This window comes from Salvelinus alpinus, chromosome 6, assembly GCF_045679555.1.
Source record: "Salvelinus alpinus chromosome 6, SLU_Salpinus.1, whole genome shotgun sequence".
In the NCBI taxonomy this organism is placed as follows: domain Eukaryota; kingdom Metazoa; phylum Chordata; class Actinopteri; order Salmoniformes; family Salmonidae; genus Salvelinus; species Salvelinus alpinus.
Window position 1 is genome coordinate 31,407,349 of NC_092091.1, and position 15,625 is coordinate 31,422,973.

The following is a 15,625-nucleotide window of genomic DNA, read 5'->3' on the forward strand; positions in this document are numbered from 1 at the left end:
TGGTATGTCTGTGGGTCCAGCTACCTGTGAGGGACACAGCCTACCTCAGTGGTCCGGGGACACTGACACGAACTGTGAGATTTATGTGCGTATCTCTTGCTCCCCCATGTGGTCGAATTAATAAACGCACTACAGGAAAAAATGGCGACCTCCGTGTGTACTGTGTCAATGATCAACTAACGTTTGCACATGTTATTGTCAAAGGACCCGATAGTCAAACGATAAGAATTATATGGAGCGAAATGCCAACTTGGTATCCATCTTAAACGACAACAGAGTTGCGTGAAAACGTGAGTTCTGCACCAAACTACCTTCAAATTATCTTGCTAGCATAGCTAGCTAATTTAGCTTTGAAATCAACTAACAGCCACAAAGACAGTTGCATGCTCTGTCTAGAATAATGTCGCTAGTTAGCCGGTCTATCAAATATTTGTATAACTAAACCATTGTTCTATCTGTGGGTCTATGGCCCAGCCGTGTTGTTGTTTTGACAAGGCCAAGGGTGTATTCATTAGGCCAGTTCTATTGCGAAACGTTTTGGAACAGAACCCGTTTAGTTCCATTCTGTTCTTAAACGAAGTTGTGACACATGTTTTGTTGTTTTGCCTCTGTACTCCAGCATTTTGGATTGAAAATAATAGAGCGACTATGAGATTGAGGTACAGACTTGTCAACTTTAATGTGAGGGTATTGTGTCATTATGGAGTCACTTTTATTATAAATAAGAATATAATATGTTTCTAAACACTTCTACATTGTGGATGCTACCATGGTTACGGATAATCCTTGAATGAAATGTGAATAATGAGTGAGAAAGTTAGATGCATAAATATCATACCCCCCAAAAATGCTAACCTCAGGTGTTATTGTAATGGTGAGAGGATAGCATGTCTTGGGGTATGATATTTGTGCGTATAACTTTCACTCAGCTTTTTTTCAGGACTATCTGTAATCATGGTAGCATCCACATTAATGTCGAAGTGTTTAGAATCATATTCTATTCTTATTTACAATAAAAGTGACTCCAAAATGACACAATACATTAGTTACCATTAATTTCTGTTGGGCACAAAATAATCTGAAACACAACCAAAACAAACAGCAAATGCACCCAACAATGTAATCATTGCGGAATATAGGACCAATACTAAACTAAATACTAAACCTTTGACTACTTTAATACACATATAAGTGAATTAGTCCCAATACTTTTGGTCCCCTAAAATGGGGGGACTATATACAAAAGTACTGTTCACCAATATTGGTGAAAATACCCTCAAATTAAAGCTGACAGTCTGCACATTAACCTCATAGTCATTGTATCATTTAAAATCCAAAGTGCTGGAGTACAGAGCCAAAACGACAACAAATGTGTCACTGTCCCAATACTTTTGGAGCTCACTATATATACCACTATCCCCAACACACCCCACCACCCCTTCCTGCTACTTTGGCCCTAACAGATCCTACACCATGTTGTCAGCCTGGGAGGCTGAAAACACTTCTCTCAACCCCCCCTGTAGTTCTTCTGCACTAAAATCTCTGACACCCAAAAACTTCTCTGCTGCTACTAGAAAATTACATATTGGATTTTCTTTCCATCTGAACAGCACAATTAATGACCATGGCAAGAAGCCAGCCTTATTAAAGCACAAACTGTTCGGGTTACTCTGTACAGGCCTCTCAGCCTCCCTCACCCTTTGCCCACCATTTTCTACTTTCCTCACTGCTTTCACCCTGGAAACTTCAGCCTGTCTCACTCACACAAGACATTTCTGATCCCTTGCAACATGGCCACTCCCACAATTGAAACACTCCACTTTTTCTACTGAAACAACATACTCCTTTGACCCATGCCCTCCTGCACACTTCTCACATCTCGGAATCTCCCTCCTACATACTGTTGCAACATGAGCATAAACTTGTCACCTGCGCACCCTCAGAGGTTCTTTGGGGATGCAGTGGGGGGGCACCTTCCGGAAGGCCGACAGCCGGCTAAGCGGGCTGCCTGGGGGCCGGGCCTAGCACCAGGTCGTACCGGCCTGAATTTCCATTGCTCTATCCAGAATTACAACCAACTAATTGCAGCATTACCTCAAAAATGGAAAAGGAAAGTGGAAGGGGGAGAAAGTAAGGACCTCTGTTGGCCCTGCATTAAAGACCAAAATTGGTTAAAGAAAATTGTGCTGAATAAAAAAGTACCAGTTTCTTCTTAAGGCTAGGGGGCAGTATTTTGACATCCGGATGAAAAGCGTGCCCAAAGTAAACTGCCTGCTACTCAGGCCCAGAAGCTAGGATATGCATATAATTAGTAGATTTGGATAGAAAACACTCTGAAGTTTCTAAAACTTTTAGAATAATGTCTGTGAGTATAACAGAACTGATTTGGCAGGCGAAACCACGAGCACAATCCATCCAGGGGGGAAAAATGTTGAGGTCATTGTGTTTTCCAATTGTTTCTATGGGAAGCCCTATTTATGAGGAACCTGGTTGCAGTTCCTATGGCTTCCACTAGATGTCAACAGTCTTTAGAAAATGGTTAATGTTTTTCTTTTGAGAAATGAAGATGCTATTCATTGTGTCACTCCAGGTGGACTCTACTGTTTGGTGCGCGTGAACTGGAACGTGCTTCACGTTGTTTTTATCTGGCATTAGAAACAGTTTATTCCGTCTTAAATTTGATCGATTATTTACGTTTTAGGGTACCTGAGGTTGGATTAGGAACGTTGTTTGAAATGTTTGGACCAAGTTTACAGGTAACTTATTAGATACTTTGTAGGCATGTTGGGCGAGTTGAAACCGGTGTATTTATGAATCAAACGCGCCAAATAAATGGACATTTCTGGGACATAAAGAAGGACATTATCGAACAAAAGGACCATTTGTGATGTTTCTGGGACATTTTGGAGTGCCAACATAAGAAGATCTTCAAAGGTAAGGCATTAATTATATCGCTATTTCTGGCTTTTGGGGCGCACCAGTCTGGTTGAAATAGGATTTTCATGTGTTTGTATGCGGGGCGCTGTCCTCAGATAATCGCATGGTCTGCTTTCGCCGTAAAGCCTTTTTGAAATCTGACACAGCGGCTGGATTAACAAGAAGTTAAGCTTTAATTTGATGTAGTACACATATATTTTCGTGAATGTTGAATATTGATATTCCTGTAGTTTGAATTTGGCGCCCTGCCATTTCACTGGATGTTGTCAAATCGATCCCGCTAAAGGGATTGGCGCGTGAAGGGGTCCATAAGAGGTTTTAAGGACCAAAAAATGGACAACTGTTCCATATACAGTGCATTTGGAAAGTATTCAGACCCCTTGACTTTTCCACATTTTGTTAAATTACAGCCTTAATTTAAAATGTATTAAATTGTTTTGTTTCCTCATCAATCTACACACAATACCCCATAATGACAAAGCAAAAACAGGTTTTTAGAAATGTTTGCTAATTTATATTTAAAAAAAGACTTAAATATTACATTTACATACAGTCGGAAGTTTACAAACACTTAGGTTGGAGTCATTAAAACTTATTTTTCAACCAACAAACTATAGTTTTGGCAAGTTGGCTAAGACATCTACTTTGTGCATGACACAAGTGATTTTTCCAACAATTGTTTACAGACAGATTATTTCACATATAATTCACTGTATCACAATTCCAGTGGGTCAGAATTTTACGTACACTAAGTTGACTGTGCCTTTAAACAGCTTGGAAAATTCCAGAAAATGATTTCATGGCTTTAGAAGCTTCTGGTAGGCTTATTGACATCATTGAGTCAATTGGAGGTGTACCTGTGGATGTATTTCAAGGCCTACCTTCAAACTCAGTGCCTCTTTGCTTGACATCATGGGAAAATGAAAAGAAATCAGCCAAGACATCAGAAAAATAGTTAGACCTCCACAAGTCTGGTTCATCCTTGGGAGCAATTTCCAAACGCCTGAAGGTACGACGTTCATCTGTACAAACAATAGTACGCAAGTATAAACACCATGGGACCACGCAGCCGTCATACCGCTCAGGAAGGACTCGCGTTCTGTCTCCTAGAGATGAACGTACTTTGGTGCGAAAAGTGCAAATCAATCCCAGAACAACAGCAAAGGACCTTGTGAAGATGATGAAGGAAACAGGTACAAATGTATTTATATCCACAGTTAAATGAGTCCTATATCGACATAACCTGAAAGGCCGCTCAGCAAGGAAGAAGCCACTGCTCCAAAACCGCCATAAAAAAGCCAGATTACGGTTTGCTACTGCACATGGGGACAAAGATCATACTTTTTGGAGAAATGTCCTCTGGTCTGATGAAACAAAAATAAAACTGTTTGGCCATAATGACCATCATTATGTTTGGAGGAAAAAGGGGGAGGCTTGTAAGCCGAAGAACACCATCCCAACCGTGAAGCACGGGGGTGGCAGCAACATGTTGTGGGGGTGCTTTGTTGTACGAGGGACTGGTGCACTTCACAAAATAGATGGCATCATGAGGGAGGAAAATTATGTGGATATATTGAAGCAACATCTCAAGACATCAGTCAGGAAGTTAAAGCTTGGTCGCAAATGGGTCTTCCAAATGGACAGTGACCGCAAGCATACTTCCAAAGTTGTGGCAAAATGTCTTAAGGACAACAAAGTCAAGGTATTGGAGTGGCTATCACAAAGCCCTGACTTCAATCCTATAGAACATTTGTGGGCAGAACTGAAAAAGTGTGAGCAAGGAGGCCTACAAACCTGACTCAATTACACCAGCTCTGTCAGGAGGAATGGGCCAAAATTCACCCAACTTATTGTGGGAAGCTTGTGGAAAGCTACCCGAAACGTTTGACCCAAGTTAAACAATTTAAAGGCAATGCTGACAAATACTAATTGTGTATGTAAACTTCTGACCCACTGCGGATGTGATGAAAGAAATAAAAGCTCAAATAAATCATTCTCTCTACTATTATTCTGACATTTCACATTCTTAAAATAGAGTGGTGATCCTAACGGACCTAAGACAGGGAATTTTTACTAGGATTAAATGTAAGTAATTGTGAAAAACTGAGTTTAAATGTATTTGGCTAAGGTGTATGTAAACTTCCGACTTCAGCTGTACGTATTTAGACCCTTTACTCAGTACTTTGTTGAAGCACCTTTGGCAGCGATTACAGCCTTGAGTCTTCTTGGGTATGGCTCTAGAAACTTGGCACACCTGTATTTGGGGAGTTTCTCCCATTCTTCTCAACAGATCCTCTCAAGCTCTGTCAGGTTGCAAATGTATTAAAAATACAAACTAAAATACCTTATTTACTTGAGTATTCCAACTCTTTACTATGAAACTCGAAATTGAGCTCAGGTGCATCCTGTTTCCATTGACCGTCCTTGATATGTTTCTACAACTTGATTGGAGTCCACCTGTGGTAAATTCAATTGATCTGACATGATTTTGAAATGCACACACCTGTTTATATAAGGTCCCACAGTTGACAGTACGTCAGAGCAAAAATCAAGTCATAAGGTAAAAGGATGTGTCCGTAGAGCTCCGAGACAAGATTGAAGGTCCCCAAGAACAGAGTGGCCTCCATCATTCTTTTTTTTTTACAGTATTTTTATTGGAATTTCACAATTTTCACCCATATTAAAGAGATACAACAACAGAGAGAAGGCAAAAAATAATAATAATAATAAAAAAATACGGCACCCGCCTACACATATCTGCGCATACATATATATATATATATACACATATACCTATACACACATACGCACACCACTTTCCTATCCCCGCTTCTCTCACCCTATCCCCATCATTGCGTCTCTCAATACATACATTTTAAACAAACTTACAAACAGAGATTAAACAAAAAAGCTCGGTTTAAACTAAGAAGTTAGGTTCCACACATGGAACATACAGTGTAGTTCTGAATACATAGATCACCACCATTCTAAGAGAATCCTTGCAGCATAATAGCTGATACCTCAGGTTCTAGGTCATTTAGATAGGGTTCCCACACTTTGTAGAACTGATCTGTTTTAGAATGCAATGTACATGTCAGATATTCCAGAGGCACCCATTCAAAAAGTATCTTATGCCAATCTTTAATAGAAGGAACCTTATCACTAATCCACCGTAAAAGGATGTTTTTCCTTGCAGCAAAGGTAAGGATGTTATAAAGCCTCCTCTTACTCACAGAAGTAACATGCCTACTAGGGAGACCCAACAGTAAAGAAACTGGGTCCAATTCTAGATCAACCCCTAGGATTTTTTCAATTTCTTGCAGAACACCAGACCAGTATCTTTGTATTTTGGTACATGACCATAAACAATGTGTTAGGGTGCCTGTATCAGTTTTGCATTTAAGACACTGAGGAGAAGAGGAAGAGGGGCTAAAGGCATGTCTGCGATTTGGGGATATATGCAATCGGTGTATTATTCTTAATTGGATTGCTCTAGTACGATTACATATAGATATTGTTTTTGCATATCTCCAAATGTCCTCCCACATCTCTTCGTCAATAGTCACAGACAATTCTTTCTCCCACACTTGTTTCACCCTCTGTGTATCGACAGCAGGAAAGGACCTTAAAGCATCATAAAACAGACTTACAGACATTTTCCTTTGTGGAAAGAAAAGCATTCTCTCAATGACAGACATATCAGGGTTACCAATTAAGGTGGTGCTCTTCACAATATAATGTCTTACTTGTAGGAAGCGGAAAAAGTCCTGCTTTGGGAGTCGGTATTTCTCCACCATCTGCTCAAATGACAATAGAATCTTATCAGCAAATAAGTCATTTAGTCTGCGTATGCCCTTATTAAGCCAAGAGTTAAAGCCAGCATCCAGCAATCCTGGACCAAAATCTGGGTTGTTAAGAATTGGGGTAAGAGCAGAGGTCAGTTTGGACCTTCCCAGGAAGCGCCGAACTGACCTCCACACCTTGAGTGTGTTAAGTGTAATAGGATTATTGCAGTGATCTTCTACAGACTTGAAACTTCTGAAAAATAAAAGATCCTGTAAGGGGTATTTTGAAAGAGAAGTCTCAATGTCTAACCAAATAGAGGAGTCATCGTTTGTGATCCAATCAGAAATATAACATAGGTGGGCACACCACTGATAGAACCTGATATTGGGCAGATCCAAGCCCCCCATAGAACTTGGCAGCTGCAATATTGCCATCTTAAGCCTTGGCTTGCGTTTACTCCATATGAAGGAACTTAGCCATCCATTTACATCCTTTATTACCTTATTGGAGAGTAATACTGGGATCATTTGGATTGGGTAAAGTAGTCTAGGTAAAATGTTCATTTTCAAGAGGGATATTCTACCCAACCAAGAAATCGGGAGAGAGTTCCAGCGCTCCAGATCCTGTCTTACTGTATCAAACAAGGGAACAAAATTGGCTTTGTACATTTGCTGGAATTTAGGAGTTACAAATATACCCAGATACGTAAAGCCTGAGGGAGACCATTTAAAAGGGAAGGGGGGAGAAGTATTAGGTACAGAGTGAAGGCTACCAAGTGGCATAGCCTCTGATTTAGTTAAGTTAATCTTGTAGCCTGAGAATTCGCTGAATAATTGAATAATATTAATAAGAGATGTAGTTGAGGTCTCGGGATTAGAGATGAATATCAGGACATCATCAGCATACAAGCTTATTTTATGGTGAACATCACCAATGAGCAGCCCCTGTATAGCAGGCGTTACCCTGATGGCCTCAGCCAGTGGTTCCATAGCGAGTGCAAATAGGAGGGGGGACAAAGGGCAGCCCTGTCTGGTACCTCTGTATATAGAGAAGCTATTTGACCTTAGCCCATTAGTAAGGACAGCAGCCTGAGGATCCTCATATAAAACTTTCACCCATTTTATAAAGTTGTCCCCTAGACCAAATTTATTTAGAGCAAAGAGTAGGTAAGACCACTCCACACGATCAAATGCTTTCTCAGCATCTAGGGAGAGCACAAGACCATCCCTAGCACTTTGTTGGTAGGCTTGAATTACATTAAGAAGCCGCCTGACATTGTTGCACGACTTACGGCCCTTAATGAAGCCAGTTTGGTCTCCTTTCACAATTAGTGGCAGTGAGTCCTCTAATCTTGTGGCTAGAATTTTAGAAAGTAATTTTCTATCCACATTCAGAAGGGAGCCTCCATCATTCTTAAATGGACGAAGTTTGGAACCACCAAGACTCTTCTTAGAGCTGGCCGCCCAGCCAAACTGAGCAATCGGAGGAGAAGCGCCTTGGTCAGAGAGCTGACCAAGAACCCGATGGTCACACTGACAGAGCTCTAAAGTTCCTCTGGGGAGATGGGAGAACCTTCCAGAAAGACAACCATCTCTGCAGCACTCCACCAATCAGGCCTTTATTGTAGATTGGCCAGACAAAAGCCACTCCTCAGTAAAAGGCACATAACAGCCTGCTTGGAGTTTGCCAAAAGGCACCTAAAGACTCTCAGACCATGAGAAACCAAGATTAAACTCTTTGGCCTGAATGCCAAGGGTCATGTCTAGAGGAAACTTGGCTCCATCACTAAGGTGAAGCATGGTGGTGGCAGCAGCATCATGCTGTGGGAATGTTTCTCAGCGGCAGGGACTGGGAGACTACTCAGGAGGAGGCAAAGATGAATGGAACAAAGTACAGAGAGATCCTTGATGAAAACCTGCTCAGGACCTCGGACTGAGGTGAATGTTCACCTTCCAACAGGACACAGCCACGACAACTCAGAAGTGGCTTCTGGACAAGTCTCTGAATGTACTTGAGTGGCCTAGCCAGAGCCCGGACTTGAACCCAATCGAACATTTCTGGAGAGACCTGAAAATACTGTAATATCTTATGTTTCACAGAGACTTGGCTGAACGACGACATGGATAATATGGAGCTGGCTGGCTTCTCCGTGTTTCGGCAGGACAGAGCAGCTACGTCTGGTAAGACAAGGGACAGGGGTGTGTGTCTATTTGCCAATAACTGCTGGTGCGCGATGTCTAATATTAATAAGAAGTCTTGAGGTATTGCTCGCCTTAGGTAGAATACCTACCTAACGAATATGTGGGAACTCCTTCAAGACTGTTGGAAAAGCATTCCAGGTGAAGCTAGTTGAGAGAATGCCAAGAGTGTGCAAAGCTGTCATCAAGGCAAAGGGTGGCTACTTTGAAGAATATCAAATATATTTTGATTTAAGTTTTTTGCTTTCTACATGATTCCATATGTGTTATTTCATAGTTTTGTTGTCTTCACTATTATTCTACAATGTAAAAAAAATTTAAAATTAAAGAAAACTCTTGAATGAGTAGGTGTGTCCAAACTTTTGACTGGTACTGTAAGTATTCAGACCCTTTACTCGGTACTTTGTTGAAGCACCTTTGGCAGCGATTACAGCCTCGAGTCTTCTTGGGTATGACGCTACAAGCTTGGCACACCTGTATTTGGGGAGTTTCCCATTCTTCTCTGCAGATCCTCTCAATCTCTGTCAGGTTGGATGGGGAGCGTCGCTGCACAGCTATTTTCAGGTCTCTAGAGATTTTCAATCGCGTTCAAGGACTCTGGCTTGGCCACTCAAGGACAATCAGAGACTTGTCCCAAAGCCACTCCTGCATTGTCTTGGCTTTGTGCTTAGGGTGGTTGTCCAGTTGGAACTTGAACCTTCGCCCCAGTCTGAGGTCCTGAGCGCTCTGGAGCAATTTTCATCAAGGATCACCCTGTACTTTGCTCCGTTCATCTATCCCTCAATCCTGACTAGTTTCCCAGTCCCTGCCGCTGAAAAACATCCCCACAGTCAGATGCTGTCACCACTGTGCTTCACTGTAGGGATGGTGCTAGGTTTCCTCCAGACGTTGCGCTTGGCATTCAGGCCAAAGAGTTCAATCTTGGTTTCATCAAACCAGATAATCGTGTTTCTCAGGGTCTGAGCATCCTTTAATGAGGTGTGGCTTCCGTCTAGCCACTCTACCATAAAGGCCTGATTGGTGGTGCTGCAGAGATGGTTGTCCTTCTGAAAGGTTCTCCCATCTCCACAGAGGAACTCTGGAGCTCTGTCAGAGTGACCATCACGTTCTTGGTCACCTCCCTGACCACGGCCCTTATCCCACGATTGCTCAGTTTCGGGCTGCCAGCAATAGTATGAGGTGGTTCCAAACTTCGTCCATTATTGGTGTCCATTTAAGAACTTCAATGCTGCAGAAATGTTTTGGTACCCTTCCCAAGATCTGTGCCTCAACACAATCCTGTCATGGAGCTCTACTGACAATTCCTTCGACCTCATGGCTTGGTTTTTGCTCTGACATGCACTGTCAACTGTGGAACCTTATATAGACAGGTGTATGCCTTTCCAAATCATGTCCAATCAATTGAATTTACCACAGGTGGACTCCAATCAAATTGTAGAAACATCTCAAGGATGATCAATGGAAACAGGATGCACCTGAGCTCAATTTTGAGTCTCATAGAAAAGGTTCTGAATACTTTTGTAAATAAGATATTTCAGATTTTTTTTTTGAAACAAATCTAAAAACATGTTTTTGCTTTGTCATTATGGGGTATTGTGTGTAGATTGATGAAGATTTATTTTATTTAATCAATTTTAGAGTAAGGCTGTAACATAACAAAATGTGAAAAAGGGAAGTAGTCTCAATACTTTCCCAATGCACTGTATATCATTAATGTATATGTCCAAAAAATGTAAATGATGGATTCTAGCTTTAAGGAAGGGCTTCAGTAGACGTTAAATCCATCTGACCCTGAAACCAAATGCCAATGTCATCTCATCTTTGACTTTGCTCTGTGATGTGGTCTCTTCTGCAGGGCAGGGGCATGTCCAGGCTGTGTGTGGTGTGTGGGGGCTCCAGGGGCATTGGCAGGGCTGTATCAAGGCTGCTGGCAGAGGGAGGCTGCAGGGTTGCTGTGGTGTCCAGGAACCAGGATGCTGCTCAGGCCACTGTGGTGTCCCTCGCTGGAGGTACAGTATTATACCTGCAGGGGTGTCATGCACCTCTTAGTTGGGCTCTGCTGTTCACATTTTCAATGTCTAACCCAGCGTTTCCCAAGTTGGGGGTCACGACCGCATGTGGGGTTGCCTAATTAAAAAATGTGTAGCAAGAGAATTACGCTTGGTTCATAGAACCGGGGTTACGTCGGTAACCTCCGGTAGCCGCTAGATGCGGTTGACATAAACAGCACGTTTTCTGTTTTCTTCCAACAAATGTCTTACTATCTTTTGAACCATTTAAGCTGCAAAATATAATGACCCCATCAATGAAAGATAAGACTCTCAGGAACACCAGAGTGGACAGGGCCAGGCACTAAATACGACTGGGGGGGAAATAAGGTACAGGCTAGTTTTTCTAACACAGAACATCATACAAAATTATTGACTGATGATCTACTGAACTTCCGTCAATTCTGTCACTTCAAACCATACTTCCTTCAGATTGAAATACTGTGAAAAGTACTGTCAGAATGATTTGTAATAAACTGTCATAGCCCCATTTCAAAAAGTTAACATTGGCCGTTGATTACATAACTTATTTTTACATGGTGGGGTGGGGTCGCACATTTTTTTAAATATCAAAATGGGGTCATGGGCCAAAAAGGTTTGGGAACCCCTATTCTAACCAGATGATTAGGCTTGTGCCACATTCACTTATGTTGTTTATTAGGCCTAAACACAGTTGTAGTTTTCGGTTGAACCAATCTCTCGTTTTCTAGCTGACCATGTGGCCTTTAGTTGTGACGTCTCCAGAGGAGAGGAAGTTCAGAAGATATTTGAGACGATCCAGAAGACCTGTGGAAACATCTCATACCTGGTCAATGCAGCTGGTATCAACAGGTGTGTGCGTGTGAAATACTTGCATGAATCAGTACTCGTACAGGTTAGTTTCATACCTTCAGAACTCCAATGATCACCTATGCAGGTGAGTTTGCATGTGTATAAAAAAATAACTCATCCATCTCCTGTGTATGTGTTCAGGGATGGTCTGTTGCTGAGGACCAGGCCCGAGGACATGGTGGCTCTGCTTCATACCAACCTACTGGGGAGCATGTTGACATGCAAGGCAGCACTACGGAGCATGCTCCACACCCAGGGAGGGGCCATTGTCAACATAGGTACTGTTACTGTACAGTGCCTTTGGAAAGTATTCGGACCCCTTGAATTTTTGTTACGTTACAGCCTTATTCTAAAATTGATTAAATAGATAAATAATCCTCAGCAGTCTACACACAATACCCCATAATGACAAAGCAAAAACAGGATTTTAGAAATGCCATATTTACGTATGTATTCACACCCTTTACTATGAGACTCAGGTGCATCCTGTTTCCAGTGATCATCCTTGAGATGCTTCTACAGCTTGAGTGGAGTCCACTTGTGGTGAATTCAATTGATTGGACATGATTTGGAAAGGCACACACTTGTCTATATAAGGTCACACAGTTGACAGTGCATGTCATAGCAAAAACCAAGCTATGAGGTCGAAGGAATTGTCCGTAGAGCTCCAACATAGGATTGTGTCGAGGCACAGATCTGGGGAAGGTTACCAAAGCATTTCTGCAGCTTTGAAGGTCCCCAAGACCACAGTGGCCTCCATCGTTCTTAAATGGAAGAAGTTTGGAATCACCAAGACTGGCTGCCCGACCAAACTGAGCAATCGGGAGAGAAGAGCCTTGGTCAGGGAGCTGACCAAGAACCCGATGGTCACTCTGACAGAGCTCTAGAGTTCCTCTTTGGAGATGGGAGAACCTTCCAAAAGGACAACCATCTCTGCAGCACTCCACCAATCAGGCCTTTATGGTAGAGTGGCCACTCCTCAGTAAAAGACACATGACAGCCCACTTGGAGTTTGCCAAAAGGCATCTAAAGACTGAATGCCATACGCCACGTCTGGAAGAACCTGGCACCATCCCTACGTTGAAGCATGGTGGTGGCAGAATCATACTGTGGAGATGTTTATCAGAGTCAGGGACTGGGAAACTAGTCAGGATCAAAGCAAATATGAACGCCGCAAAGTACAGAGAGATCCTTGATGAAAACTTGCTCCAGAGCGCTCAGGACCTCAGACTGGGGCGAAGGTTCACCTTCCAACAGGACAAGGACCCTAAGCACACAGCCAAGACAACTCAGGAGTGGCTTCGGGACAAGTCTCTGATTGTCCTTGAGTGGACTTGGACCCGATTGAACATTTCTGGAGAGACCTGAAAATAGCTGCGCAGCAATGCCTCCCATCCAACCTGACAGAGCTTGAGAGGATCTGCAGAGAAGAATGGGAGAAACTCCCCAAATACAGGTGTGCCAAGATTGTAGCTTCATACTCAAGAAGACCTGCCAAAGGTGCTTCAACAAAGTACTGAGTAAAGGGTCTGAATACTTGTGCAAATGTGATATTTCCGTTTTTTCTTTTTAAATATACATTTGCAAACATTTCTAAAAACCTGTTTTTGCTTTGTCATTATGGGGTATTGTGTGTAGATTGATGAAGGGAAAAAACTATTTAATATATTTTAGAATAAGGCTGTAACTTAACAAAATGTGGAAAAAGTCAAGGGGTCTGAATACTTTCTGAATGCACCATATGTCCAGCCCCTTCACACTACTGAGTTACTAACCTAACGTAGCAGACGTAGAAGAAAGCGCCTGAGCGGAGTTCCTACATCTGGTTTTCAGCGGAAAAGGAAGCTAGGTTGAATTTGCTGTATCCCTGAAAACCAGATACATCCAGTTATTGGCAACTCCGCTCAGGGTGCTATGATACTAGATGCATTCTATGTTGCCATTTGGCCACAAGGTGGTGGTTGTGGTCCAGGGAATAAACATAATCTATCACTTCACTTTACATTGAGTTAGCCAAATCACTGTGCTCATGGTTGTGATCTGTGTGTACTGTAGGCTCTGTGGTGGGGTTGAAGGGGAACGCAGGTCAGTGTGTGTACAGCGCCAGTAAAGCAGGTCTGGAGGGCTTCACTCGCTCCCTGGCCAAGGAGGTGGCCTCGCGCAATGTCAGAGTTAACCTCCTGGCTCCAGGTATGGAGCTGTCTCTTCCTCTTTTCTTTACTGCTCCTCTCTCTCTTTCATCTATTGTCTGCTTATTCTCCTCAACTTCTCTCCTGTCTTGTCCTAGCCTTTGTACTCCTGTGTATGCTTCAGCCATCTCCTTCATCATTGTCATGCTAAAATAGAAGGACTTGTAATGTACCTAGGATATTGGTTTCCAATGTCCTCTCAGCTCGAATTCAGTTTTCTCCTGATGCTGACCCCCCTTATCTTTTCTCCTTTCTCCTAGGTTTCATCCGGACAGACATGACAGTGGGGCTGAGGGAAGGGGAGGGGGTGCGGACCATCCCCCTGGGGAGGTTTGGGGAGCCTGAGGAGGTGGCCAAGGCTGTTCTTTTCCTCCTGGAGTCTCCCTACATCACAGGACAGGTGCTGGTGGTGGACGGAGGGCTGCAGCTGGCCATGTAGGGAGGCCCTCGACCCCTCTATATACACCTGGTGCCCACTATACCTCCTAACACTGTCAGCTGGGTGATTTAGAGACTCTCAGCCTGTCTCTCGGATGAGAATTACAATGGAGAGGTCTGTGTTTTCCAGTGTATGTATGTTTCAGCTTAGGATGGGCTGGGTTCATGCATAGGAAAGGGATAAATATATGTTTTTTATCTATACTGAACAAAAATATACACGCAACATGTAGTTTTGGTTCCATGTTTCACGAGCTGAGATCCCAGAAATGTTCAATTTGCACAAAAACGTATTTCTCTCAGATGTTGTGTGGGCTTGACCTTGTAATAAGTCAGGGCCATAGATATGTATACCTGAGTATGGTTCATGTAATACTGTTGCCCCTATCGGTACACAGCTGAGTCACAGGGTACTGCTCCACATAGCTCAGAGGGGGTGTGTCTTTATGTGAGTGACAGTTTTTCATGGCTAACACTGCTGACTCCACTGTGTCTGACTCAGTCTGGCCCTCCACGCTCCTGAGGCCTTAACTTTGATCAGCAGATTTAATGCTATTACTCTTTCCATGACTTCTAGGCACCTAGTGCTGACCAAAGCTCTCATGTTTCACTCTCCCACTCCCCTGGGGGACCGCGACACAGCGCAGGCCCCAACCGCTGCCCCCCCCTTGAGCCCAGCCCTGGAGGGGCCCAGAGAGGGGGTATGGATGGGGTCTGACTGCCTGCCTAGTGCCTACAGCTGGAGGGGATTTTTAGCCCATGGAATGTTTTGAGGGTCCAGTTACAGCTCAGGATCGGTGGTGCAAATGGATGGGGTCAGAGGTGACTGTCATGCTCAGTGTGGAGATTTGAAATGCTGTGATCTCATCTGTTATTTCCTCCAGTGGAGAGACATTTCACCTCACTGGAGTGTGCTGCCCAGTCCCCTCACACACAGGTTGCTCAACAGTCACATATATTTACACGTCATTAGAAGCTTTCATGGATCTGGGGCATCTGCACTCATCTGCTGTCTATCATGTGACCTAAGATCAAGGTGGAAACAATGTAAACTAGGGATCAAGGTCAAATCTGATAAGAATTCTCAATAAACAATGGCATTTCCCCTGTGATGGATGATATGGCTGCTTGGTAAGTTTTTGTATGGAATTGATTTGAGCAGTCTCCTACTGTCTCCTCACTCAACATAAACACAGTA

At 43.0% G+C, this 15,625-nt stretch overlaps 1 protein-coding gene across 1 annotated transcript; it reads left to right on the top strand.

The window, feature by feature from the left end:
* Positions 1–110: 110 nt before the first annotated feature.
* On the top strand, positions 111–15,544 carry LOC139578557 (carbonyl reductase family member 4-like). Its single transcript, XM_071406305.1, has 6 exons — positions 111–290; positions 10,777–10,930; positions 11,680–11,800; positions 11,942–12,078; positions 13,856–13,990; positions 14,250–15,544. The coding sequence occupies exons 2-6, from the start codon at positions 10,786–10,788 to the stop codon at positions 14,426–14,428; spliced, it is 717 nt and encodes a 238-aa protein (XP_071262406.1). The 5' UTR covers positions 111–290; positions 10,777–10,785; the 3' UTR covers positions 14,429–15,544.
* Positions 15,545–15,625: the final 81 nt, after the last annotated feature.

Bases quoted from the DNA above. Each gene is read 5' to 3' on its own strand.
- LOC139578557 (XM_071406305.1), top strand. From the start codon at position 10,786: ATGTCCAGGCTGTGTGTGGTGTGTGGGGGCTCCAGGGGCATTGGCAGG. The intron at 10,931-11,679 runs GTACAGTATTAT...CTCGTTTTCTAG, and splicing joins TGTGGTGTCCCTCGCTGGAG to CTGACCATGTGGCCTTTAGT. The intron at 13,991-14,249 runs GTATGGAGCTGT...CCTTTCTCCTAG, and splicing joins AGTTAACCTCCTGGCTCCAG to GTTTCATCCGGACAGACATG.